This window comes from Lampetra fluviatilis, chromosome 13 (genome assembly GCF_964198595.1).
Source record: "Lampetra fluviatilis chromosome 13, kcLamFluv1.1, whole genome shotgun sequence".
NCBI lineage: Eukaryota > Metazoa > Chordata > Hyperoartia > Petromyzontiformes > Petromyzontidae > Lampetra > Lampetra fluviatilis.
This window is the reverse complement of record NC_136287.1, coordinates 4,089,296-4,117,253: the sequence shown is the minus strand read 5'-3', so window position 1 is coordinate 4,117,253 and position 27,958 is coordinate 4,089,296. Positions and strand designations below refer to the sequence as shown.

The window sequence follows — 27,958 nt, the reverse complement described above, 5'->3', positions numbered from 1 at the left end:
AAACCTAAGAATATGATTCCTTGCAGTCACGAAAGCTTCAAATCTAGAATATTTATCATCAGCAGCCATGATCGATTCACTGCTGGATGAAGGCATCGCCAAAGCCGTCGTATCGGTTTTAAGGATTGGTCACTGTGGAATTTAACGGGGGGGAAAAAATATTCGTAATGCTCTTGTTATTTCTTAAACGCCTGTTATTAATTGGGCAACGTTCGCATTTACAAACCGTAGCATTTCTTCACGTTAAATAGCATTCAACGTTGTATACGGAAAAATGTGTCAATATGTACAATGAAAAAAACGCACGCACGTTACAAACAAAGACGGATAAATGTAGGGACACGGCAGAGTGATATTTTGTTTTAAATTTATATTATTATTCGTTATTAAATTCCACGGCAGACGACCAACATTGCAATATCCGCTATGCGGAAAACCTGCGCGGCTATATTTCCCACTCCGCTTTAGCCGTTGCTAGGGGCCATTGCCCATGGAGATACCCCTCAGCCAATGGTGTGCGGGCGTTGCCGGCCCACGTGCGCGGTGTCGTCCAATCGCAGACGCAGATCGATGTCCCTCGCGCTAATCCGTGTTAGGGTTTTTGGAGGCGGATGCGGCCGAGCTGAGCACGGGTAGCTGCGTCGTGATGCGAGGGCGATCATCGTCCCTCACGGTAAAACGTTTACGATGTATTTAAGAAATACATTCCTCTCGATATTGTTGAACGATAAACTCCACATTTTCACGGTCAAAGTGTCCACGGGCACACCGTGGTAACGACAGTGGCGTTCGTTTTGCATTGCGATGGAGCGACTTGCAATGCCATTGGTGGATCTGCGCTAGTGGATTTGATTAAATGTGTTATGTTATATATATTTTTATTATAATACTAGTGATTAAACACGTAGAAGTACATTGATGTCATTCATTGGGATTTCTCGCCGTTGACGCTTATTATTGCTCATTGTTAATAACCTGAAGGGGCTTCGGTGTGACCGTTCCTCGGCTAGTTGAGCTGCCCGTGTCGGTGCGCCGGTGTCGGCAGAGGTAGGTAGGCCGCACTAGTTAGGTGCAGTGTGTCATTCTTGACATCTTTCAAAGTCAAAGGTGGCCGGGAGATGGCAGTACAGCAAGTCGGCCCTTGAACTTGTCTGCGTGGACCGTTGCTTGGTGCGTTTTGTTTGGTTATTTAGGTTTCCTTTGACATATAAACACTCCTTATTTAAATAAATAAAATTGGCAAACATCCCACGTCGTGGGAGTTGTTGACCATCCTTCGCTCTGGCCATTGCGACTTAACAATTGGCGTGCGCTAACCATTGCGCCACAACTCACAACAGTCGTAAGACAATGTAACGTCAATTGTTGGGGGAGACATTTAGCAAGCATCTACGAGGTTCTGGGTTAGAATTGTAGTTTCAAGTGTCGCGAGTTGATCATGGTTTCAGCCCCGTAACCAGTAAAATAAATAGGTTTTGCACATAATTAAGCGTTGTAATTCAGTTTAATGTAAGAATAAAATGTCCTCCATAATACATTTTTTTCGGTTAGGTCGCGTAAATATAAATGTGTCGTTAAACCCGCCACCAACCGACACACCCAATTAGTAAGGTTTGTCACGTAAACAGAACGTGGCCAATTCGTCACTAGTACAGCAACACCGGTGTGTTGGAGAGCAAATCCACAACATTTACAATCTGAGTACGACTTTTTGCCAGTAATTAATCAAATGTCCTTTAGGTGCCATCCATTTAGTACGCATGGAAGGGGGGGGGGGTTAACCCAAATGTGCACGCTTGCGTATGGGGGGGTCTACTGACAATGTACGCATAGGAAACAGGGGGGGGGGGGTGAAGCCTCGGTAATAATTAGTCTACATTGGACTTCAAATGAGCCACAGTTCAGTTTCTTCAGCTGTCAGACAAGTGCTACCGGGAGAAGTGTGACTGGGAGAGGTGTCACTTCGTGTGCCACCGTGCCCCTGACTGCGAGCTATCACGCAGCTCAGCAAAATAAGTGGCCATACTACTTTATTATTTAATGCAGTCTGTTTGCTTAAACACGTGAATATTATTCATCCTTGATCGTTTCTGCGTGGATTAAATATCGGCCGTTCTATAGGATTCGGGGGGGGGGGGTGTCAAGCGTACGTACGCAGGGAGGGGTCATGTGTTGATAGATTTTTGCGTACCTACTCAATGGATGGCACCTTAGTGCAGACTTTAGAAATAAAGTGATGTCATCTTCCCTGGCCGTTCTCTAGTACGGCGTGGTTGCACTGCTCGAAGTGAGCTGTCGGAACGATCAGTTCTTCATCATGTAACAAAACACCGTTAGCACAATCAAATAACACATTCATGCGCAGGGAGCTGGTAAGAACGTTGGGTTGCTCGGTCAATGGCCAGGATCAACGACGGCGTCGTGTATTCCGCAAATATGCCCGACTGTGAGGGCGGGCACAAGCCGGCGCGAGTAGGTTAGACGTTGAGTTTTATAAGGGCACCACAGGGTACCAGCCCCTCCCCACCCAGCCCCACCCAGCCCCACCCCTCCCACCTCCCACCCTCCCCACCCAGCCCCTCCCCTCCCTCTCCACCCAGCCCCACCCTCCCCACCTAGCCCCTCCCACCCAGCCCCTCCCTGCACGACGGACACAATAATCCCCTGTGGGCTGGTGTAACCAGGAGGTTCCTACCAGTATAAATGTGAGTATAAAACATACCTAAAGAAGATACAGAGTAAAGTAATTTCTTGCTCGAATGAGCGTGGGAAGTTTATCATCTGTCTTAAGACATTCATATGGCGGGGGTGAGTCGGAATAGAATACGAGAGTTGACTTGTTCACAAAGTGGCTACCAATTTTATCGAGCCCATATGGATGAAGGGCTGGGTCGCCCCTGACGGATTTAAATCGCAACCTTGAGATTGTGTCGTGCCTTCTCACTGCATTGCAACCCTGGGTGGTCGGATTACAAATTCATGTCATTCCGTTATTAACCGTGCACTTAAGGGTCACACAACTGCACAAGCGTTCGTGAAACTTCGCATTATAATGCGTAAACCATATTAGTACCAGTGTTATTAGTACCAGTGTAGTGGCGTATTTTCAACACATCTGCACTGCACCCTTCTGTTCATCTCGTCAGTTATCCGATGTATCTTCATACTCGCCCACATATTATCCTCATCCACCCTCCTGCCCACTGTTTGGGTCCCCTAACTCCTTCGAGTGTCTCGAAATTATTTTGCATTTAGATGCTTTTATAATTGATTCTGTAAATGTACTGCGTGCGACGTGGCTATGTAAGTATTTCGGTAGGAGCAGCTGTTGGATTACAAAAATAAACCTCTTGGGTTCTTGAGTGGCTAAAATGGAATGTACAGTATGTGCAATTGATGTCCTTTAACCACGCGAGCACCGGCCTTTGGACTGGGACTGAATGTGATTACATTTAAATAATGTTTTAGTTTAAATGTACGCTGTGGTTCACTCTTGCCAATACAATTTAATGTTAAAAATTTCGATTTAAAGCTTTCGTGACTGCAGGGATTCATCTTCTTGGTTCTTTCGGTAAAGTCACGTAGAAGGGAAGTAATAAAATAATAAAAATAAAACATAATACAAATAAAACATAATAAATAATATTTTATTATGTTTTATTTTTATTATTTTATTACTTCCCTTCTACATGACTTTACCGAAAGAACCAAGAAGACAATTTAATGTTGATATTCAATTTGTAACGAAGAGGCCACTTGAGACAGTGACATGGCTCAGCAGTAGTCTGTTGTCCACTTGTTGCAGAGGTTCCCAGTTTGGATCTGGCAGCCCGCCCTGGTGATTAGTGCTGGAATATTAATCATAAAATACACAGAATCCGCTTCACAGTTGCTTTATTTGTCAGAATTTTACCAATGCGTTGGCACATATAAATACTATATCTGTAAACGTGACAATCTTGTTGAGTGGTGGAAGGTTAATGGCAAGAATTGTGGCATAAAAATGCGATGTGGCCTAACCCAAACACAAATGTGGATCACTGCATTAGCTATGGAAACCTACGTTTTGAGTAGGCAAATGTGTGTTGAAATCATGGTCCAAATTTGTAAAGTTACATTATTCAACTCTTTAAAACGTAGTGCCTTCATGATAGCCTTCTGTTATAAAACTGGCGCAGACACCAAATTTACGATATTATCCTTATGGATTATTTAGCAATTTCCCCGTATACATTGAAGGAAAGCAACAGGAATCGAACTCGATAACTCGATGTTTGCTTATTATTTCGTTAAGTAAACTGGTTCAGTGGCAAAGCCAATGCCACGTAGCTTATGGAAACGTATGAAAGCAATGTATCATAGCGTATTAAAGTTACGTAGTATCTTATACACCGAACTAATATCTGAGTGTGCTCTTCTAATGTCACTGCTGTATTTTACGTATTGAAGAGATTTCACAAATCTGGAACAAGCAGCATTGAATACAAGATCTTTTTTAAAATCAGCGTGGGACAATAAAATTCCCTTGTACTGAAACCTGTGTCAGAGTTTCTTTATACATTGTTGGTAACGTGTTGTTTTCTGTTTTCTCTACAGGCCAACTTGGGAGACTATCTTCTGAATTATTATTATTGACAAATATAAGAAAGGGGAAAATGGCGTTGAGTAAAGGATTTCGAGTGCTCCAAAAGAATGAACAGAACCTCTACAGTGTGATTTTGGAAAGCCGGAACCGTGAAGAATGCCTTCTTTTTGAATCTGGAGCCATTGCGGTGCTGTGTATGTATTTGTGGTGTCATTTTAGTTTTGTTCTGCTTGTGTTACACCTATAATTGAGGGCATTTTGATTGGTCTCACTCAAGCCATGAATCAAATGTGCACGTGTATTTGTCTAACTGGTTTGCTTGTCTTTGTAGCTGCTGCTGAAAAAGAGGCGGTGAAAGGACAGTACAACCGCCTTATGGATGCATATGGATGTCTTGGCATGCTGCGCCTCAACATGGGTATTCAGTTTTTGTCGCAATGCCACAGAAAATAAACTCCTAAAATCGGAACTGTCAAGTAGATATTCTTGCACCGTTTCACCCATAAAGCCATCTGTGCATGCTGGTTATGTCACTTGAAATGAAATCACTGTAATGATTTCAGAAAAAAATGTTTAGTCTTGTCGTAGGCAAGGCAGGCATAGAACGATTTTCCCACTTTAAAGTAAATTCATTATCACAACTAGGGATGATGATTTGATTCAAATATCTTATTATATTTTACCCTCTAATTTATATTCTCATATGTACAGTTTTGTCTGCTTTAATATCCTAAATGTAATGTTGAACATGTCATTTGCTTAAGATGCAACTAATAGGTCCTCGCATGCTCAAATTGATTAATCTACAGTATCTTGAGCAGTAATCTATTTTAGGAGATTAATCGAAGAATAGTTACATATTTTAGGTGAGGCGTTATTTGTTTGCTGTTTCAGTGTTATTTCTAAGAGGTTGAGCCAGCTATAATTTATAAGAGGTTGAGCCAACTATAATTCCCTAAACACATGTAATTTTGGAATTTGAATACTAATGGTAATCTAATTACACCATTAACATTTACAGTGCCTTTTTAAATTCACTGCTGGATGGAGACCTTGGACATCTTTAGCCTTTGAATTCTCTTGAAGCTGTTGTTAAAACAAATCTCAAATTTTTCTCGTTACTGGAGATGGTAAAGGTGAGGTGATTTTGCGCTACCTGGTGCTGGTGACGGGCTGCGCATCAGTGGGCCGCATCGTTGACTCGGAGGTGATGCGTATCACGAGCGTCGAGATGGTGAGCCTGCAAGGAGACCCGTCGGACGAGGACCGTGTTGCAGACCTGCGCCGCCTGCTTTCCACTGGCACCTTCTACTTCTCCAGCAGCGGCGGCGTCGGCAACACATACGACCTGAGCGTCAGGGCTCAGTTGCAAGGCCAAGGCGACCCGGCACAACATAACCCATTCTGTTGGTGCGCCTGCTCATTAAGTTTTGTTGTATAAATGTTCAATTGTTTACTGTGGCAGGGTTTCCTCCCCCCACAGATTGTATCTTGTTTGTGCTATCGGTGTTATGTCGTGAGACAAATAATATAATTAATTTGTAACTCTTACAGAGAAGTGCATTAGCACTTGTATATAATGGTTGCAGAAGGAGATATCACAACAAAACAACTCAACGCATCAACAATACTGCCTTATAAGGATATTTATATAATCGGGAACCTTTTGTGTGATGGCCCATCTTCAGGGCACATACTGTACAATGATTATCAACACTAGAACGCAGCATTTTAATACTTGCCCGGGTAGATTTATTACATTTTAATGATTTAACTCCGAGTTGTAATTTGCCAAACTAAATTTAAAATTAAATGATATTTGTGCAGCTATTGGTTACTGGGCTGAGACCATCAACTCTACATTTGAAAATGTGCTTTAACCCTGGAATTGAACTCAGGATCTTAGTTGTTCCACCTCAGTTTTTTGACTTCAGAGCAATCTGTCCATCTCCTCTGTTATGAGTTTTATAATATAAGCATCTTGCTCAAAGGCATTGCTGCATTACTAATGTTTACATTGTCATTGAAGATGGCATTACATTATCCTCTAGTAGGTAAAATTAACCCACATGGAGAGAACCGTATAATTGAACCATATTTGAGAATTTTACACCAAGTTTAATTTAATTATTCAATGAACTGTTCATTGAATAATTGCCAGAAGTTAATTATTCAAACTGGCAGTGACTGAAAACTGGAAATGTGTCCTATGACGTCACCAGTAGGATTGATATAGCTGCCAAAGTGTTACTGAAATAGATTAGATGGCCTATAGCCACTGTTAACATTACTTATAAACAAACCTGTGTTTCTGGTTGTTGGGTAAATATTGTGTTTCTTTTTTTGTATACTGGAGGAAGGCCCATTCAGCTAGCAAGCTGGTTTTCAAGGGTGAGCCCCAAGGGATGGGGGTATACGAATGGCACAATAGAACATTTCAACAATTTAACAAAGCATAACAGTTAATCCTCACCTAAACAATACAAAAAACATGCAAACACATTTCGAGCAGCAAAACGCCAGAGTGAAAAAGATTCACCAAGGTGCATTGTTGAAATTAAATCTTTATAAGCACCCTACACTACTTGACAATGAACATTGACTAAATTATATTACACATTTAATATTGTCTTAAATCATGCTTTACACAGGGGTGGTCTTCCCACGCTGAACACTGCAGACACAGAGGTCACTGAATGCCTCAACACAGTTTGACTGTTTTTTTGTATTCTGGACATTATCCTGTATGTCTTGCCCATGTATCATGGCCATGTACTAAAGTAGCCTCGGCACGTGTCGCTGACCCGATATTCTCGGCAGGAACGCGGCGCTGCACGTGCCGTTGCGGCAGTGTGGCGTGGACTGTGGGGCATGGCTTCTACGGGTCATGTGCGGCGGCGTGGGTGTGCGCACGCTGTACGCTGCGCACCAGCAGGCCAAGGTGTGCGTGCTAGCGCGGGTGAGTTGTGCCCGCGCTGGCACACGCTTCAATGTAAGGGGTGCTGATGACTCGGGGCAGGTTGCCAACTTCTGCGAAACTGAGCAGGTGAGTTTTATGACAATTCTGACAGTTTTTATAACATGTGAACAGGGCCTCTTGTTTTGTATGTAAAAATGTCTTAAGCAATACTACAGTAAGTGAAACATGATGACTAAGGTTACGATATAATAGATAACTTACGATGAAAGTGTATATAATTTAGAGAATGTAAAAGGATGAGTTTTGTTGCAATCTTTTTCAGATAATTTTTATAGATGATGAGGTGACTTCCTTTGTCCAACTCCGTGGATCGGTGCCTCTATTTTGGGAGCAGCCAGGGCTGCAGGTAACTGATAGCTATTTATTCTATAATACATTTTTAACAAATCGTTTGCTATCCTTGACACAGTTTCTAATGCAATATGTATGCTTCATTAGGTGGGATCACATCGTGTGAAAATGTCACGGGGTTACGAAGCAAATGCCCCAGCTTTGGACAGGTTAGTTGAACCTTAGTTTTTTTTGTGTTGCAATTATCTTCAAAAATGTATCATTTTCAATGATGGCTCTTGGTTCATATGTTAGCATCCCAGGCATTGATCCATATTTGTTTTTTACATTCGACCACTTCGTAGCCAACATTCCTATGATTAACCCTCCACCACCCACAACAAAATTGTCACGTTTATCAAGTTATTAGAAATCACAGGCATGCATTGTTGGCAGCTTTATTCATTCAGTCATTGGTCTTGGTCATGGGCAGTTAGACACCAGCTTTTTCAGCACTTTGGTCTCAAGTATTTCAACTAGCTTTCAAGTCGTACAAATACTAAACGTTTTGTAAAAACACAAAGTAGTGCATTGGTGAATATCTTTTAAACTACAAAGGTTAATGCTATCGTAAACAATACTTAAAAAATATATACTTTGAGTGCTATTGAGAGAGCTGTTTTGTATTATACCGTTATATTAACTTTATATCTACAAATAATACCGTAGCTTACCACAAATAGCACGCTGGAAGCAGGCAGAACTGAGAAACAACATACAATGGCTTAAGTATTGTCCATATTATTTATTAATCTGTTATGTTTTTGTGTGGGCATTTGCCACAGACATTTTGCAATGCTGAAGGAGCTATATGGCAAGCAGATGGTGGTTAACCTTCTAGGGAGCAAAGAGGGAGAACACATGCTAAGCAAGGCTTTTCAGGTACTCATCATAATTTCATCATAGATATACATGTATGTATGAGTGTGCGCTCTTGTTTGGTGGGGAGTAGTTGTGCAGTGGTCCGTGTGCTGTGCGATAAATTCGGCCACCTGCTTTCAAATACCTTGTCATTGCTAACATCAGTGAAAAATTGTATCTCAACCTGTCCTGTACCTGCCATGAACTAATTACAGAGCCACTGCTTTGTTTACGGTGTGCAGAGCCACATGCAGGCATCTCGCCATGCCAGCGACATCCCCATGCTCAACTTTGACTACCACCTGCTACTCAAGGGCAGCAGCCAACGGTCAGAGAGACTCCAATCTGGGTTGGGAACCAAGGTGCGTCCCTTCCTGGAACAGTGCGGCTTCTACTGCTTCCATGAAGGTGTCGTGAGCAGGTAGGATATGGGACTGTGCCCTATAAAAGTTGATGAGTTACATTTTCTTGAACCTTTTCACGTGAAAGTTACACACTTTAATTTTTGTTTTCCAGAGTCCAAAAAGGGACCGTGAGAACAAATTGCTTGGACTGTCTGGATCGGACAAACTCTGTGCAGACCCATTTTGCCGTGGATGTAAGAACTCCGTAACACCCACCTTTTGTTTAGTTGACATGTGTCTTTAATGCATTCATGAGCATTATTTAATGATTACTTCATGTCAAGTGCCATATTTGTGGGTTCTGCAGATGCTGAAGAGGCAGCTCGAGGACCTGGGCCTGGCTGAGAAGCCCCAGATGGTTGCTCGGTTTGACGAGGTCTTCCGTTCTCTCTGGTCTGCGGTCGGAGACCTAGTCAGCAAAATGTATGCCGGCACTGGTGCACTCGAGGGAAAAACCAAGGTACATGCATTGCACTACTGATTGCCAACACTTTAATATTGACGAGTTTTCAGAATCGTCTTGGTTCTTGCTTAAGGCCAGACGTTTACTCACTACAACAGTTGTGCATGTACACATTTTATTTCATCATCATTGTTTGCCATGGTCTATCCACTGCCAGATGAAGGCCTTCCCAGGTCATCGCCATTCATCAGAGACTTGCAACGCCACAATGTATCTCCTACATCCATTGCTTGCAATATTTTTTCAATAATTTTTATGTTGTGTACTCTGATCTTTCAATGTTTTCCCAATCGTTTTACAGTATTGGATGTTTTATTTACTGTGCATAAATTCGTGTTTGCATCAACTACCTCCTTGTGTGTTGTGTGCCTTCCTGCGGTGACGTGTATTGATGGTGCTGTGTTTTTTCTTTTCATGTCCCCTCTGCCGTCGTTGAACATCGAAATGGTGAGAGTCCAACATCCACTGAAGTAGTTGGATACGTATTCCCAAACTGAACTTTGTTGCCGACTCCAATGTATGCTAGGTGGGAAGCCGAAAGGCGCGTGGTAAATGCAGGCGCCGGTGCCATTCACAGGCCGCCACGGGGAATTTGGGCAGCTGAAGGACGGCGCACGTTCCGTGACGCGCACCATCCAGAATAACTTCTTCGATGGCGCCAAGCAGGAGGCCATGGACCTGCTCCTTCTGGGATGTGTGCTCAACAGTGAGGCGGCTGACAAGGCCCGCACGCTGATCACGCCCACCACTCGTGGTATGGCTCAGTGGCTGCTGTGCGATGCAGCGCCTAAATGCACAATCATCAATAGATGCTTCTTCTTGCATGAGGTTGGATGCATAGCCACTATGTCCATATTAATTAGCCAGGAAATGGCTTCACTTGATGTGCGGCAAATTGCTTTAATGCCTCTTGAAATTTAAGAGTTCACAGTGGTTCTCTATGTGGTGAGTGGTTTGGACGTTGTTTCCGAAATCGCTTCTAGGGCTCTCTTTGAATTTCACTTTTGAAGCTGGTAGTTGACATATCTGCAGTGAGATGTATAGATTGGATTGAATGTGGACCATTTTTTTCAAGGTTCATCAAATCCCCGTGGATCTTCCGTAAGATCAGCAATCGGTTGCTTGTTTTGGTTATTGACGTTCATCCAAACCTGTCGCCTTTTCTCTGAGGTGCTAAAGTCTGAATTTCCAAGGGTTCTGCCAGCACTGAAAATAATCAGAAACCCTATGTTCATCAAATCCTGCGTGTAAGATTTGATCATTTATGATTTATGCAAATTATATGAGCTTAAATATGAAAATTTTGGTGGATGTAGTTGTTAATTGGTTTTTTACCCTTTTATCTGGCAACAAAGCTGACACCTTTTTTACAAAGAGTCATGTTTGCATTGACCACAATACCTGCGGTCGGAATGCAAACAAAAAACACACAACTCTGATGATGTATGCACTGTCCTTGAAATTGATTGGTCCACACCCGAGACAGCTTTTCTTAGAGCCTCGTCTCACATGGTGTTGGACCAGATGACGCCATAAGGCGCACAACTCAAAGACAATGCACCATCAGAGTATGAGAGCTCGGGGTAAGCATTTACACCATTGGAACCTCCTTTGCCAGTAGCAAAATAATTGTTTTTTTACCCTTTTATCTGGCAACAAAAAGGTGTCCGTTTTGTTGCCAGATAAAAGGGTAAAAAACCAATTATCATATTTTGCTACTGGCAAAGGAGGTTCCAATGGATGTAGGTGTGTAATTGAGACAGTAAAAATGAGTCAAATGAAGGAATACAAATGAAAAAGTAATAACGAGCCCAAACAATGTTTTTCTGAATTCAGTTGTGAATCAGAATCCTGGCAATGTATTGAATTGCATCGAGTGGGGTGAATCGTGATACAAAATAAGTCTATTTGACAAATATAGGCAGTTTATTAATTCAGTGAAAATTGTTGACTACTTAAATTACCCAATTATTAATAATGAACATGAACACGAGGTTCACAATTGACTACGCATGTCTATCCATGTCAGTTCACCTCATGTTTGTTAACCTACTGTCTCTTCTGCCTTCCATGTCCATGCAGGGGCAGAAAACTTCCTGCAAACAGGTATCATCGATGTTTATTTTCACACACTATATATGTTTTCTGTCTGGTAGTGTATCGTACTACTTTTAACTAATTGTCAACACAAAAATAACTGTTTGATTGTCGTCGTTGTGAATTTTATGGCAGCGTCTGTGCGCTTGCTGCGCTCGTTGTGCGAGCGTCACGGAGAGTACACGCACCCAAAACGGCTTCGTGTGGCTATCGCCACTTGGAACGTGAACGGGGGAAAAACCATGCGCAGCATTGCCTTCAAGCACCAGACGCTGTCAGACTGGCTGCTGGACAACCACAAGCAAGCTGCCATCTCTACGTTTCAAGGTAACTGACTCGCCTGCACGCACTCTTTTTTTTTACCCCAGACCATGGGTTGCATTTTTTGGAGGGGAAATTTTTTTAATTCACATTTTCTAGAATAGGGTGCATTTCCAACAATAAACATCTTGGAACAAAAAACTTACACTGTAAGTGTCGTTGGTGACGAAGTCTAACATTTTAAACTTATAGTGTTTGTCTTATTTTTCCTTAAAATCGTAAGGGGGCTGAGGGGGAAAAGTTACGTGCGGTGTCAGAGGAGGAAGCATAGTGAAATTGTGAATGGTTGATAGTGATGCAAAGTAGCTCATGGAAACGTATGTAAAATTGCTTGTGTGCAGCAGATGACACTCCTGTAGATGTGTTTGCAATCGGGTTCCAAGAGATGGTGGAGCTGAATGCGGGAAACATCGTGAGTGCCAGGTATTGATGCACAGCTCATCCACACACATACAAGCATTGGTCATAATCCTATGCCTTCAGTCCATGAAGCGTCATTTCCATACACTTTTTGTGACATTTTAATTCATAATAACTACCACTATCCGTGTATATGCACGGGATATATAGCCGGGGTGAACGGTGGATGGAGGGAAGGCATCACGTCAGCACGCACAAATCTGGCGCAACACTGTGGGATGTCATCACGCAGGTGTGTGCGGTGATGTCACCACTGTGCACTTCCCCGCCTGGGCGCCAGCCAGAAAACCAGTCAGCCAGCAAAACTTTTTTTTATATATATCGTATCAGAATGCAATTTGTAACGCGCACAATTTTCACGTAAATAAATGGCCGTAATTCTGAGGTGCTGAGCCAAGCTCGGTGTCGCACAAAAGCCAGGCGAAAGATGGGAGGCCTTTAAGAATCTCTTAAAGGTTGGTGTAGATTAAATGCTGCGGTGGTGCAGCGGGATGGCGTTCTAGATTGCGGGGGGGGAGGGGCTACCACAGAGAAAGAGAGGAGGTGCTCGTCGTACAGCGAGATATCTCTACCATGAGCTGTAGTGCATGGTGACAGGAGAGCGAAGAGAAATACGTTGGACAATCAAAAGTAGAGGCAACGCTGGGACAGGCCAGGCGTTCTTGTATCGCTGACCCCGAAGGCAATGGGAAGGCAATGGGAAGCCAGTAGAGACACACAATCTACTCAGTCTTTGAAATGAGAATATTTTGTGTTGATCTTTACTCTGGTATCTAACTGCATGTGTGCAACTTGGGTTTAGTACAAAAACAATCGGGAGTTATTTTCTCTCTTGTGATACATTTCTGAGACGTATTGCTGCAGGTTATTGCTCCTGGCCAAGAGGTGGCAGTACAGCATTAGTTATGTTGAATATGCGAGATTCATTTATAGTGTGTAACAGTTTAACACGTAGCCTTTAGCGACCAATATCATCCATAATACAGGTTTTTTGGGTTAGATCGCGTAAATATAAATGTGTCGTTAAACCCGCCACCACCCGACACACCAAATTAGTAAGGTTTGTCACTTAAACAGAACATGCCAATTCGTTACTAGTACAGCACACCGGTGTTGGAGAGCATTTGGGTTTAACGACCCATTTATATTTACGTGATCTAACCCTAAAAACCTGTATTATGGATAGTACGTAACAACTAATTTCTTCTTAATTAAATGGCACACTGTTCATCCTTACCTAAAACACGCAAAGATTGGGTGTTGAATATTAGACAAGCCCTTTCAAAATGGTTAGCCTCTGCAATGCCTAGCAGACTAGTTTCTGCATTTACGTCTATTCAGATGATGTATAGGCAGTAAAATTAGATGTTGATCTATAAACAGCTGATTCCAAATAAGAAAGGGGAAGTCACTGATAGCTCCATTTCCCCATGATGCAAATCTATATTCAAATGTAACCATTATACTTGCATTTTAAACATAATTATAAGCAAACTACTCGTCTATATGTAAACTTCCTTAATTTCCCAGTTTTTTTCCGTGCTACGCAGTGCTAAATGTCATCTCCGACGATGTCACTCAATCTCCCTGCCATCTCTCTGTATCATTGGCAGAAACATCAGCTCACCTTATATTTTTCCCTCGTAAGGTCATGTTAATGATGAATTATTTGAGCGTTCTTTTGCGTTATCCCAATTTATGTGCCTTCTGGGAAAGTCTCAACACACATTGAGAAGTATCTGCGGAAATTAATGTAGAATGTAATTTTCTTGAACAAAACGTGTCACTTGCAGTACAGAAAATCAGAAGCGTTGGTCAGTAGAGCTGCAGAAGACAATCTCACGTGATCACAAGTACATTCTGGTGACCTCCGAGCAGCTGGTTGGGGTTTGCCTCTTCGTCTTCCTGCGCCCTCACCATGCGCCTCACGTCCGGTATGCTGCACTCTACGCAGATTACAGGCTTGTACATGCACAATCCTCCTTTTGTCAAGCCACTGCTGGATGATAAACCTTCCCTCTCTCTGCAGGGTTTTGGGGTAATTTGACCATATTTCATCATGCTGGTTAATGTGGGTTGCTGAAGTTATCGAGCATAGAAGTACATTACAACATTTGATGTTGCTGAACTGCTCTCTGCCACCTATCATGTTGCTCTGCAGCTAATAATACATGGTGATTGCCCATACACACACGGTCTAGGCTCAATGCTGCTTAGCATCTGAGATCAAGCGCATTCCACATGAAAACTGCCTTTATGTATTTAACTTTTTATAACATGAAAAATATGTGTTTCTTTGACCAACTATTCAACAGTTTACAGGAATTTCGATTTAAAGCTTTCGTGACTGCAGGGATTCATCTTCTTGGTTCTTTCGGTAAAGTCACGTAGAAGGGAAGTAATAAAATAAAAAAAATAAAAAAAATGTTATTATGTTTTATTTTTATTATTTTATTACTTCCCTTCTACGTGACTTTACCGAAAGAACCAAGAAGAAGTTTACAGGAATGCTTGAACTGTAGCATTTGTCTTCTTGGTTCTTTCAGTAAAGTCACGTAGAAAGTATAGTAGTACGTTTCTACCCTTTTAAACTGGTACAAAACTGACACCTTTATTCAAGGCATCATGTTTGCAATAACCACAACACAAGTAGTCAAAAAAGCAAACAAAAAGAATCAACTCTGATAATGATAATAATATGCACTGTCCTTGAAGTTGATTGGTCCACACCCGAGACGGCTTTCTTTAGAGCCTAGTCCCCATTGGTGTTGGACCAGATGACACCAGAAGGCGTACAACTCAAACACAGTGCAATATCAGAGTATTGAGAGCTCGGGGTAAGCATTTACACTATGAGATCTCTTTTACCAGTGGCAAAATATAGTAGTAAGTTTTTACCCTTTTAAACTGGTACAAAACTGAAACCTTTATTCAAGGCATCATGTTTGCAATAACCACAACACAAGTAGTCAAAAAAGCAAACAAAAAGAAGAAACTCTGATAATGATAATAATATGCACTGTCCTTGAAGTTGATTGGTCCACACCCGAGACGGATTTCTTTAGGTCTGTCGGAAAGACAGCGTTCTTCACCTGAGGACGGCTGCTTGCGTTGTGGCCGAAACGTCGTGAGAATTATTTTATTATGTTTTATTTTTATTATTTTATTATTTCCCTTCTACGTGACTTTACCGAAAGAACCAAGAAGATGAATCCCTGCAGTCACGAAAGCTTTAAATCGAAATGTAGCATTTGTGTCAGTAAACCTCTGCTTTTATGTCCAGACATGTTGTCACAAGCTGTTGTGTTGTCTTCTTGCAGGGATGTGGCTGTGGACACGGTGAAGACAGGAATGGGGGGTGCAACTGGGAACAAGGGTGGTGTAGCCATCCGCCTCCAGATGTACAGCAGCAGCCTTTGCTTCGTGTGCTCACATTTCGCCGCCGGACAGTCGCACACACGCGAGCGTAACGAAGACTATGCGGAGATCGCTCGCAAAATTTCCTTCCCAATGGTAACGTCCCCCAATCTTGTGTCTTGCCACTCATTATGAAAGCTTAAAATGTGTTATTCATTCATCGTGTAACTGTTTGCCCTTGTTGTGATTTGATCAGTTACCATTCGGAAAGGTCATGAATCAATTAAAGAGAACGGTCTATTTTGTGTTGTGAATGTAGCGCCCCTCGTGGGTGCAGGGTTTGCATGATCCCTTTACATGCAGTGTATACAAATGAAAAATTAATTGATTCTCAAACCCACGATTCAATGGATATATTGAAAATGTTACAAAATATTGTATTGGATTATATTTCCTGCTGTAATTTGTATCATGCCTATCATTCATATGGTCTCGGGGAAACGATGATTTTAGTTTTGGGGGTGTAATGAGGTGATACTGGTTTGTGTTGCAGGGTCGCGGCTTGTTTTCCCATGACTACGTCTTCTGGTGTGGAGATTTTAACTACCGGATCGACCTGTCTGGGGACGAGGTGAAGGAGCTCGTGCGACAGAAGAACTGGGAGACCTTGCAGCAGGCCGACCAGCTGGTGCAGCAGCGCAACTTGAGCGCGGTGAGCCGCGATATATCCTGTGAATTCAAATTCAGAATCGATTTTTTTCGTCTCATTTTTACCTGCTTGTTTGTACTGTTACTGGTAAATGATGTCTGCAGTTTTGTCTGTTCAAAAAGTGTGAAATTAGCATATAATTTACAAATAAGTTGTATTCATCACTAGGAGTCAATTACATGGATTATGGGTGATGTGCTATGAACATAATCATTAATTCTAATTGACAAATCAATACATGGTTAAATGTCTGCTTTGCACAGATGATTCACTTACATAAAAAAAAAATTCAAAGGTGCAAACAGTTATGGAAATATTTATTTTAACAGATAACTTTTACTCGTTTATACATGCGTACTTTACGACTTTGTATTTTTTAAATATATTTTTTGTCTAGGTATTCCGTGGGTTCCACGAAGGCCGAACAAACTTTCCACCCACTTACAAGTACGACATTTTTTCTGACGACTACGACACAAGCGAGAAGTGCCGCATCCCGGCCTGGACGGACCGTGTGCTGTGGTATCGCCACAAGTGGGCCTTCGAGAAGAGTGGTGCGCTAACGTCTTGTGTTGCTTGCATGTGCCACCTTTTTGCCTGTTTTATCTCGTTCACGGTGTGCACAGAATTATCGATTTTTTCCATGCTACCTTTTATAATACGTTTTGCACTTTTATTTGACCTTTTAAATCATTTTGGTTTGTTGTTGGGGATAGCATATTCATTATCTTACAGTGGTTTGAATTGTCCCCTTTAATGTTCACGATTCTCATGCCAACTAAGTCCCAATGCATTAACTCCCAGTTGTCTCTCCATCCTGTATGATTCTTCCAAAAGAATCCGCACGTAATATGCAGCATTGATCGAATCAAGAAGTTGTCCTGTTCTGAAAATCCCCTTTTTTTATACCCGAATTTGCCTCTGTCATGTTTGATGAAATCAGAGTTGTAATGAGTGCTATTGAACTCAAAACTGAATCCATTTCTCTTTTGCAATGTGAACACCCTTGGAGCAGCTGACGAGCTCGACTTATTAAATCTACCTGCCGGAGGGGAGCCTCGACTGCCTCACTTGTGGAACCCCGGAACACTCATCCACTACAGCCGCGCTGAGCTCAAGACATCCGATCACAGGTGCTGTGCATGCATATCATGTAATCTAAAGGTTATTTTACTTTGTAATTCACAGTATTCTTAGGTTTTTTCGGTCAAGTCACGTAGGTAAAAAAAATTTAATTAATAAAAGTAAAATAAAAAATAAAATAAAAATAAAAATCACGACGTTTCGGAGGCAACACAAGCTTCTGTCTTCAGGTGGAACCGTCACAGCACGATAGCTGTATAAAGTAAATGAGAGATTCCAAGGGATACTACCCCGTATATATACTGGTTGCCTCCGAAACATCGTGATTTTTATTTTATTTTTTATTTTACTTTTATTAATTTTAATTTTTTACCTACGTGACTTTACCGAAAAAACCTAAGAATAAGAATACTTGCAGTCACGAAAGCTTAAAATCTAGAATTAATTCACAGTAGTGGGCTTAGAGTAGGCTGAGTAGTTCAGAGGTAGGAGCGCTTAGCTGCCACCACTGAAATGTTGGATTCAAATCCAGGCTTCAGAAACCTGTGATGGATGCAAGTTGTTATATATAGCAAGTTGATGATCTCGGCCGAGTCAGCAATTAGTGCTAAACAACCATAATTACGTTTACATTTGGATAAATTCCAGCTCTGAATTTAAATGATCTGTTTGATGGGCATGCAACGAACATGACTGTCAGTGGCAGAGCAGGTGGGAAAGTGCTGTCCCTACTGTGGACCAGAGGTCACTTGAAGAGACCTCACTGATAGCCTTGTGATGTTTGCTTCCATGACCCATTCGCTATCGCGAAAGGTTGCACTGCTTTGGCTCAAATAGATACTGTATCTCATGATATGATGCCTATTGCACAATCAGGATACAATTGGAGAAAATGTTTACGTTAAAACACCATAGTGTGGGCTGTTTGCAGTTGAAGTGAATGAGTCGTTAATTTCCCCGACTTGGAGATTGACGAGTGATATGTTATTACCTTCCTAGGCCCGTGATCGCTCTGATTGACGTGGATTTACTGGAGGTGACCCCAGGCTCCATGCAGGGAGTGTTGAGGGCAGCAATCGCTGCCCATGGACCACCGGATGCAAGTGCAGTGCTGTCCCTCGACTCTGGCGAGGAGTTTGATGACGCTTGCATCGAGCAGCTTCTGAGGATCTTGGCGGGCTATGGGGATGTCACACTTGTCCGGTTTGTGCCACTCACCTTGCACAACTATTCTTGTACAATACCCCAGTTGTCTTCAGTACATGTTTGTGTCATTTGTGCACAATGCTGATCAATAACTGTGATCACCTGTATCTGCCCGTGCACGTGTGTGTGCGTGCGTGCATAGATTTGCAGGTAATGACATGGTGGTTACTTTCCGAGACAGTCGATCCGCTTTAGAAATTCTCTGCATCAATGGCATACAGGTGAGAGTTTTAACTCATTTTTTCATATATATTCCAACTTGGAGAGGTATTTTGTCTACTAAATATCGTGGCAGTTCTTGTCTCGAGACAATTCATAATTGGATTCGTATAGCGTTTTGAATCACGGCTGCCTCGTGGAAGTTGACTTTGGGCATGTCTTGCTATGTGGTGTGCATTACTGTGCGGGAACCAGGTTCTGCGGCACATCCTGCACGTGAGGCTGAAGAGCCCAGAGTGGAGCAGCATGCTGGAGGAGGAGCTGGTGCAGAGCGCCGGTGACATGCAGGCCACAGGCGCCATGCTCACGCACAACTCCAGCCTGCTGGAGGATGACGCCTCTTTGCCCCCGGCATACTATGCAATCGAGGGTGTGTGTGTGCGTGCATGTGCAAAGAACGTAATTGCAGCACTGGCTTTACGCATTTGTGGGTAGCTAAGTCAATGTTTCCAGCAGAAATAGCAGATATCCACGCTCTCAACTGGTTTTGCTCGATGCTTGTATTAACAATTGATCGGTACCCTTGGTTACCAAATAATACAAAATGGCCAAGGCAATTAAATATTTTATTTCTGAAACACTATTTTTTCCAGGGGTGTACTTAACTCTGCAACTGGGGTACCGATGCGAAATCCGTGCTACTCTGTGATGTCGAAACGCAGCGAGGACGATTGCGCTGAAACCCTGAACGCTCGTACGCACCATAGTGGTGCATCGTGTACAGCTCGTCGAGATGAGTCGATTGCTGCATCGCCGACCATCAACAGACTAAAAATGACTGCATCACGGACATCATGCAAGAGCCAGGGTACTATGGTACCCCGGAGTACCGCCATTAGGTTCAATTATCTGCAGAATATACCCCTCTTGAATACATTACATTATATATTGAGATGTGGGGGGAAACAAATACAACCCCTTGACAATCCAGCCTCCGCATGCCACGTCAGTCATGGGGGTTGTTTAACCAAACTTCAGCATGCTGGTCAGTGCAAGTTGCCGAATGTGGATAGGAGGGTAGTACGATGACCAGTTTGCATATCAGTTGCCACTTATTTTAGACATAACCGGAAATTGAACTCAGATCGACAGGTTAATTGCGCAGTGAATCCACTGGCCACCACTAAGCCACTTGTTACGTTTATGCTATTTATATATTCATATTCTCAATATTAATAAGATGTAACGTTTTTTACACACCTAAAAGTTGACCTTAACATTTTTATAAGAAGGAGCAAAATAGTATGGGGAACAATTGAACCATTGTACCTGTTTGGTTGTTGGGTGTGTGTAGTCAAGGTGAAAAACATGAAGGTTTGCTTTCATCATTCACGTGTGATGTTCAGATGAACAGGATGATATGGCAGACGCAGAGGAAGGTGGGATGCAGGATCAGCTGACATCAGGCATGGCTGTTGACCCAAGTGTCTCTCCCCGTCCATCTCCAAAGCCGTCCCCTTGCCCGTCGCCGACTCACGGTAAGTGTCCACCACTTTGTGCTCTCTAATTGCCAAAATAATTTTCAAAAATGAACATCAACCTTTCAAATTTCCCCTCTGCTAGAGATGTAAGTATTATGAAATGGTTTTCAAAGACACCTACGGAAGCTTGTGTTTGGCTGTTACTTGTTATCCTATGATAAGAGAGACTAAATTTCGATTTAAAGCTTTCGTGACTGCAGGGATTCATCTTCTTGGTTCTTTCGGTAAAGTCACGTAGAATGGAAATAATAAAATAATAAAAATAAAACATGATAAAATAATTCTCACGACGTTTCAGCCACAACGCAAGCAGCCGTCCTCAGGTGGAGAGCAGGTCTGTCGAGTAGACAGAGTCTAACTTAAAGGCGTGCCGCATCTATGTTTTTGTACCAGGTGAGGGCCGAGATTGGCAGAGCTTTGGGAAACAGACAAGTGAATCCCTGAGCAAGCCAGCTGGCCCTCCTGCCAAACCTCCACCTCCACAGAGACCTCCACCCCCCAGTGGTGAGACACACCACGCTACGCAAACGCGGTGATTCTCAATTCCAATCATATTCTCAATATTAATGAGATGTAATGTTTTTTACACACCCAAAAGTTGACCTTTACATTGTTATAAGAAGGAGCAAAATAGTACGGGGAACAATTGAGCCATTGTACCTGTTTTGTTGTTGGGTGTGTGTAGTCAAGAGCCAACCTGCTCCTGGCTCAACCATTCTGCAGCCCACATCTGCTCCTCGCTCCCAGGTGAGTTTAATATGTTTTATTTTGTTCCCACTTGCCTGTCATGCTGTGTTCAAGAGGAATGTAAAGAAACACCCCAATGGTATACAGGGTGTTTCAAAAAGATGGACCCGATTTGAAATTGCTATATCTCTGCAACCACGAAACCGCCCATGAATGCAACTCTTACCATTTGAAAGGGCGGGGCATAGAGTTTCAAATGATTACCGCTAGATGCCTCTCCCAGCGCACAAACAGCCCCTAGCCTCAGTCATTTGCAAGATGGTGACCCCCACAACACAAGGCGTTTTGCGTTCTGCAGTTCAGCAAGACTGAATCCGTAATTGCGGTGCAGCGTGTGTTTCAACGCCGTTTTAGCATTGATCCGCCAATGTCAAAGAGCATTCGTCGTTGGTACCGACAATTTGAGGAAACAGGCTGTTGATGTAAGCGGAAGAGCACAGGGTGACCATGCACCTCAGGAAAACGGGAGAAGAGAGGCGTTTGGGATGAATTCAACTATCGTCTCGATGTTGTCCGTACAGCTGGTGGAGGGCACATAGAGCATTTATAAAATAGTAAAACTTGATAACTTATTAAACCGTGTGTAACTTTTTGTGTAATTGTAACATGTTGCCATCGTGAAATATACTGCTTTGAAATTGGGTCCATCTTTTGAAAACACCCTGTATATTCAGTAAATAACATTGTATCATTTTTGTTTACAAGGACATGCCTCGTGTTCCAAGTCGCCCACCCCCCCCACTTCCAGCAACCCCTCCACAACACAGAAGTGCAGGTAAAGTTTGTGCATGCCAGTCTCTGCTCAAACACTCAAAATAGTTAGTTTCACATATCCGGAAAATTAATAAAATGGATATAAGCGAATATTGTACAAAATAATTGACTAATTACTCTTTGGTTCTTTCGGTAAAGTCACGTAGAAAGAAAATAAATTAAATCATAGAATACGACGTTTCCATTGCAACCCAAGCAACCGTCATCAGGTAGAACTAAATTTGAGAGAGAGACAAAACACAGACACGGAGACACACAGACAGACACACAAGCAGAGAGAAACAACACAGACACACACAGAGAGACATACAACATAGACACACAGAGATCCAGAGAGTTGTGTGGAAATCCGCCCCAAAGCGACCGAGGGAGAGAGAGAGCGCGAATGGACCTATGAGAGCCTGGTAGATTTTCTCTAAAAAACATCTCTAAAATGTACCAGTCTTGTTGAGTCTTTCAGTGACATGCTAATTTCTCTGCTCCAGCAGCTGCTCCAGCAGACCCACCTCTCTCTCTACCCCCCCCCCCCCTCTCTATTTAAGTCCTCGACACAGATGCATTGGGTCTCTGTGTGTCTATGTTGTGTATCTCTGTCTGCATGTCACTGAAAGACTCAACAAGACTGGTACATTTTAGAGATGTTTTTCAGAGAAATTTACCAGGCTCTCATAGGTCCATTCACTCTCTCTCTCCCTCGGTCGCTTCGGGGCGGATTTCCACACAACTCTCTGGGTCTCTGTGTCTCTATGTTGTTTGTCTCTCTCTGTGTGTCTCTGTGTTGTCTCTCTCTGCTTGTGTGTCTGTCTGTGTGTCTCCGTGTCTGTGTTTTGTCTCTCAAATTTAGTTCTACCTGATGACGGTTGCTTGTGTTGCAATCGAAACGTCGTATTCTATTATTTAATTTATTTTCTTTCTACGTGACTTTACCGAAATAACCAGAGAGTATTTCCTGAAGTCACGAAAGCTTCAGATCAAGTTTAATTTACTCTTTTTGTTTATTTTTATAGCTGTTGCCTCTTCAAGCCCGGAGATCGCAAAATCGAGAGCTCCTGTCAACCTACCCGAGCCACTGCTGCCCTCTGCTGCTGCCCCCTCTCCACAAAACCTATCACAGCCTTCTCCCTCACTACCTGAACCCATGCTGCCCCAATTAGTACATTCTAACCAAATACAGCAGCTGCTCATACCCATGCTGCCAACTCAGACGACTGCCCCTTCCCCATTGCCTGAGGCCATGCTGCCTTCCCCAGCTGCTTCGCCTCCTATGCAGGAGCCCATGGTGCCCTCTCCTTCCACACAGGCTCAGTTCTTAGACACGCAGCCTCCATCCCCTTCCACACAGGGCCTCTTGCAGGCCACGGCTACCTCCTCCGCCCCTCAGGCTCCACCGAGAACCAGGTCTACGCAGTCCATTCCACATGCTGAAGCCCCTGTCCCTCTGAAGGTAAGCGCGTGTGAATTTGTGGAGCATAGCGATGTTAATGTTTGACGTAAGGTGAACTGATGCTGTGTTGGTTTTTGAGAGCTTGCTTGATCACCTATGTAGACACTGAATATATTGATGCAGGTTGTGTTGTGTTTGTATTGAGTTCTCATTGTCCTGCAAAGTGGTTAACAACATCAGTCAGTTTAGTTAATATATAAAATATAATAAATAGTTTATCGTGAATTTCTCTGCACTCCTAACATATGTTTGCCTATACCTTTCTCTCACTCAACAAGCCTCCAGAGTAACACAGGTACCTTTCAGTGTTTCTATATGCAATTAAACTATTCAGATTTTTAAGACTGAGTTACACATCCCTGGTGCCAAAGCAGAGAGCATCAGTTTTGTCTCCCTTTTATGGCTAATTAAATCAGTCAATACAGATATCAAAACGACTTTTTTCGTCTGCCTGTGTGTCTTTGACAGCGATCAAGCAGTGCCAATGTGCTAACACCCTCCCTCGTGGTGTTCAACATTGGTGAAGAGTCGGTTGATCCCAACCGTCATGTTCCAATCCCACCTCAACGACAACGAACCCTCCATGCCAGGCCTTCTCCCATCTCTGCTGAGCAGCCGTTCAACTCGAATGTCCTCCCTCCTGTTCCAGCCAGCCGCCAAGTTGCCACAACCAATCCTTTCATAAAGCCTTCTATGTTAGGCCCACTTTCTGCCACCCCGCCAGTCACTGCTGACAACGGTTCAGTTCTAAGTAATTGCCATCCTGTACCACCAACCCGTACAGAATCTCCCTGCCAGCCACTGGACTTCCTCAGCAACCCTCCTTTTGCAAATAAACCAATTGTGGCTAACAATTTGGCGTCCAGAATTCGTCCACCGGTTCCTGCAGAGCTACCAGTTGTCATCAATAGTCGCCCGGAAATTAGGAGTGGTGTGGCTGCAAATAACTTAAATGGTTTGAAGGAGAGTCAAATGACATGTCCTCGTTTACAGGCCCCACCTATTCCTCCACGTATTGCAGCCACTTGCAGAATGTCTCCCAACCCCTTTGTAGTACCGGAAGAAGCATGTTCAGTCACGGCGACCTTATCGTCATCGACGTCCCTACCCACACCCGCTTTCCGGACTGTCCATTCGACTCCTTTGTTAAATCCATTTGTGGCGCCAATTTCGTCGTTACCTCCTTCATCCTCGTTATCATCTATGCCGCCACTGTCATCGTCCATCTCCACAGAGGCCGTCTGGAATGTCAACCGGGAAGTTGCACCCGCCAGCATAGCTGCTAGGGACCAGTTGACCGTAACTTCTAACCCCAAGCCATCGACATTACCTAAAGGATGGGTAACTTTCGACGGCTGATGGGAATTACTGTGAAGTAGTGTTTTGTGACGTGATCTGCGTTGGTTTTGATATAAGGGGCAGAATTGACATGCATTCAGGGTGGTAGCGTTTGGCTCAGGGAATGTTCTTCAGTCCAGGTTTCTCAGATTTAAACCACATTTCACATGCCACTTCTTTGTTCTGTCCCTTTATGGCTGTTAGAGATGACATGCAAAATATAGTGTACTTGTGTCTAGAGGAATTTGCCGGTGAGCAATATGTTAATTGTTTGGGCTACTCACTCGGAAAGTGGATTCACTACGTATTTTTTATTAAAATGCCAGCAATGCAACATTGTTTTTATAGATATCGTTGTGTTATTTTGCCCCAAAAGTCATTGTTATTTGTAATCATTTTTAAGTTCTTCATACATTATCTTTTTTTATCTGGGTTTACACATGTCCTAGAATTGTTTTGGTTTTCATGTTTTACACATCGCAACAACGAACAAATGAGAGCCCTGATTACAATTTAGGTTGTTGGCATTGTAGTAGGATCCCTATTTGTTGCGAGAGCAGGTGACAATTATTTGTTTAAGCACTTTTAAATATTGTGCTTGGGCACAGCTATGTGCAATTTGTACAATCGGAATTTTGACAAGTACATAACCTGTTTAACATTCCATGCCACTTAAATTTCAACCACTCTGCTGCTAATTTGGAATGTGTTGATATTTTGTTGATAAGTTTAGGTTAAAATAGCGGGCATGATCTAAGAGTACTATTATTGTGACCTTGTATCTTATTTTTTCATATGCGTGGAGTATTTTGTTTTTCTTTTTCAAATGTTGAGTTTTTATTACAGTAAATGGCCGTTACAAATTTAAGGTTTTCATTCCTTAAGGGTATTATACTCAGTGTTATCGACGATGGCCACATTTTATGTTGGTCACTACTGCCATTTAAACAGTAAAATTTATTATTATGGTTTATTCTGAGGCTTGGAATGGAACATGGAGGACCGCGAAGATAAGCACAAATTATATAGTAATTCTATATTATATAGTAAATCTATATAGCTCCACAGATCAAGACTTCCACAGAATTCAAGAAAAGGCAGCTTTCCTTTCTATAAATCAAGACGAGGGGAGCTGTCAGGTTTTTTGTTCGAAATGATGTTCAAATTTTGCTTAATAGCGTTATGTCATGAGATTAAGACATTTCTATTTGGATACCTTTTGAAGAAAGAGATACACGTCATCCCATTTTGGAGAATGGCCTGAAGATTATATCAACTACTTATGAGATACTTTCAGTTGCCTCTTGTCCACGCAAAGGGCACAACATTTTCTCGCACTACAAATATACGTCACATGACAGTCTGTTTGATCATTTTTTCAGTTCAAAAATTTAGCACGTAACGAATTAGGTGACAAAGTGTAATGCGCTAGTTTCTGTGCAGTCATTTGTGAGTGGAATTAACACGAACACGACTTATGACAACAACCCAGTTTCGTCACGTGGTTGCTTTGATTTAAATCCAGAATCCCAGCAGTTGCTGGCTCAGTGCTGTGACATGTGGCATTAATCCTCTCAGCCATCCGGCTTCGAAAGGGCTTTTGTCGCCACCTGCAATAACCATTTCACGACCCCTTCATCAGACACATTTGATCCGTAGTTAGTACAGTAGTAGAAGTCCATGTATTACCTGCAAGCTTTAAGCAGTCATGGGGTGCTCACGTGATAGCTATCACTGCTGTCAGTGCTACCCATAATCATGAGATAATCACGTGCAGCATTACTGCTGTTATGAGTGCAGCATCACTCCGATGAGGGTAGCATGGACGTGCATTACCATTAATCTTCCAAAGTGAAAGTTAATGTATTAACCACTAACCATATCGTCCAATGATGTGTCTACCAAAGAAATACATTTTGAGTTTAGTTTCCTCTGCGAGTGGATTTAGGCCTGGCATGAGATACCACTCACAATGTTATCCTAGGACTAAATAAATGAGCAATTGGAGCATGTATCGAGTTTACTACTTTCACCGTTAAATAATGTCCATGAACTCGCGCGTGTGCTTACTATGGAGCTGATATACCAGATTGTGTTATGCTGCAGCTGAGCCCACATGTCTTGAAATTTCAAACAACACGTGTATTGCTGAGCACTGCTGAAGAATATTTCAACAATGATATATGTGTGTGTGCATATATATGGGGAGTGGTAGTGTAGCGGTTAGCACGCTGAACTATGCACTCAGCAACCCGAGATCGATTCCTGGTCACGACCCACAGTGGCCATTATCTGAACCGGTCCTGGGCCTCCCCTAGGTAGATTCAGCCTGAAATGACTACCTGATGTAAGCACCGCTACTGGGAAGACAAAGGCGGCTAGGCGTGGTGCTGGCCACCCACCCGCTTGTCTGCTGTGCCGGCCTTCATAGTTGCTCACTAACACACTAACAGCACATACCCCAACAGTCTGTTATGGCTATACAAGGGGGTCTTTGTCCTTATACACAGAATATTATACATCTGGCGCGAGATTCTTGACTTGATGCTGAAAAATGTTTTACGTTGAATTGGCCTAGCTACGTGCGAAAATGGAAATGGAAACTAAGTTTTTACGGTCATTGAATACAGCCAAGCATTTTCAAAATAATGCTTTCCAATCAGGATGTGGCCCTTCTGATGTATTCTGCTTAATGCTGCTGGTTGTGATTGTTGTGCGTTTTTTTTATTCAGCGGAGGCTACAGCCCAGCTGAGTTTTGTGCGCTGAGTGTTTTGCAAAGATAACAAATATAACTGCTCATGCTGTAATGTGTTAAAAATGTCAGTGATCCGCTTAAAAAATGGTGACATTTGATGGAAAAAAATTGTAAAACTCGAGAAAATTATTTATGGAGCGTCTTCAGCGAAATGCATTATTTGTTGTAGCTGGACTTGGTTATTCTATGGTAAACGTTGGTTCTTTACTTTTTGCATAATGATGATGTGCGTAGGAATCAAGTCATTGTTCACGTTTTATTCTAGTCATGAGCTTCAGTGCATATGTCAGATTATGTTGTGAACTAATTGCAATGTGTGTAAAACAGGTAATAAATTACCGTATAATGTAAATATTTGTCAAGTAAGGCCTTTTTGTTTTTTC

General features: G+C 42.6%; 1 protein-coding gene across 4 annotated transcripts; it reads left to right on the top strand.

Annotated features, from left to right (window-relative positions):
- Window positions 1–595: 595 nt before the first annotated feature.
- Window positions 596–27,944, top strand: SYNJ1 (synaptojanin 1). Of its 4 annotated transcripts, none has more exons than XM_078862082.1 (30): window positions 596–673; window positions 4,597–4,779; window positions 4,917–5,003; window positions 5,713–5,995; window positions 7,406–7,631; window positions 7,828–7,911; window positions 8,004–8,065; window positions 8,681–8,777; window positions 8,999–9,177; window positions 9,273–9,354; window positions 9,468–9,620; window positions 10,224–10,377; window positions 11,706–11,729; window positions 11,856–12,047; window positions 12,386–12,464; window positions 14,255–14,395; window positions 15,782–15,974; window positions 16,372–16,530; window positions 16,925–17,081; window positions 17,543–17,660; window positions 18,610–18,813; window positions 18,959–19,037; window positions 19,231–19,405; window positions 20,382–20,513; window positions 20,910–21,020; window positions 21,202–21,263; window positions 21,969–22,038; window positions 23,045–23,481; window positions 23,760–23,776; window positions 23,950–24,335. In XM_078862082.1, exons 2-29 carry the CDS (start codon window positions 4,656–4,658, stop codon window positions 23,769–23,771), a joined length of 3,876 nt encoding a protein of 1,291 aa, XP_078718208.1. In that variant the 5' UTR covers window positions 596–673; window positions 4,597–4,655; the 3' UTR covers window positions 23,772–23,776; window positions 23,950–24,335. The 4 variants fall into 4 exon arrangements, with proteins under 4 accessions (XP_078718208.1, XP_078718207.1, XP_078718206.1 ...); XM_078862081.1 differs by having other exon boundaries at window positions 12,383–12,464; window positions 23,950–24,036; XM_078862080.1 differs by lacking the exon at window positions 23,760–23,776 and having other exon boundaries at window positions 23,950–27,944.
- Window positions 27,945–27,958: the final 14 nt, after the last annotated feature.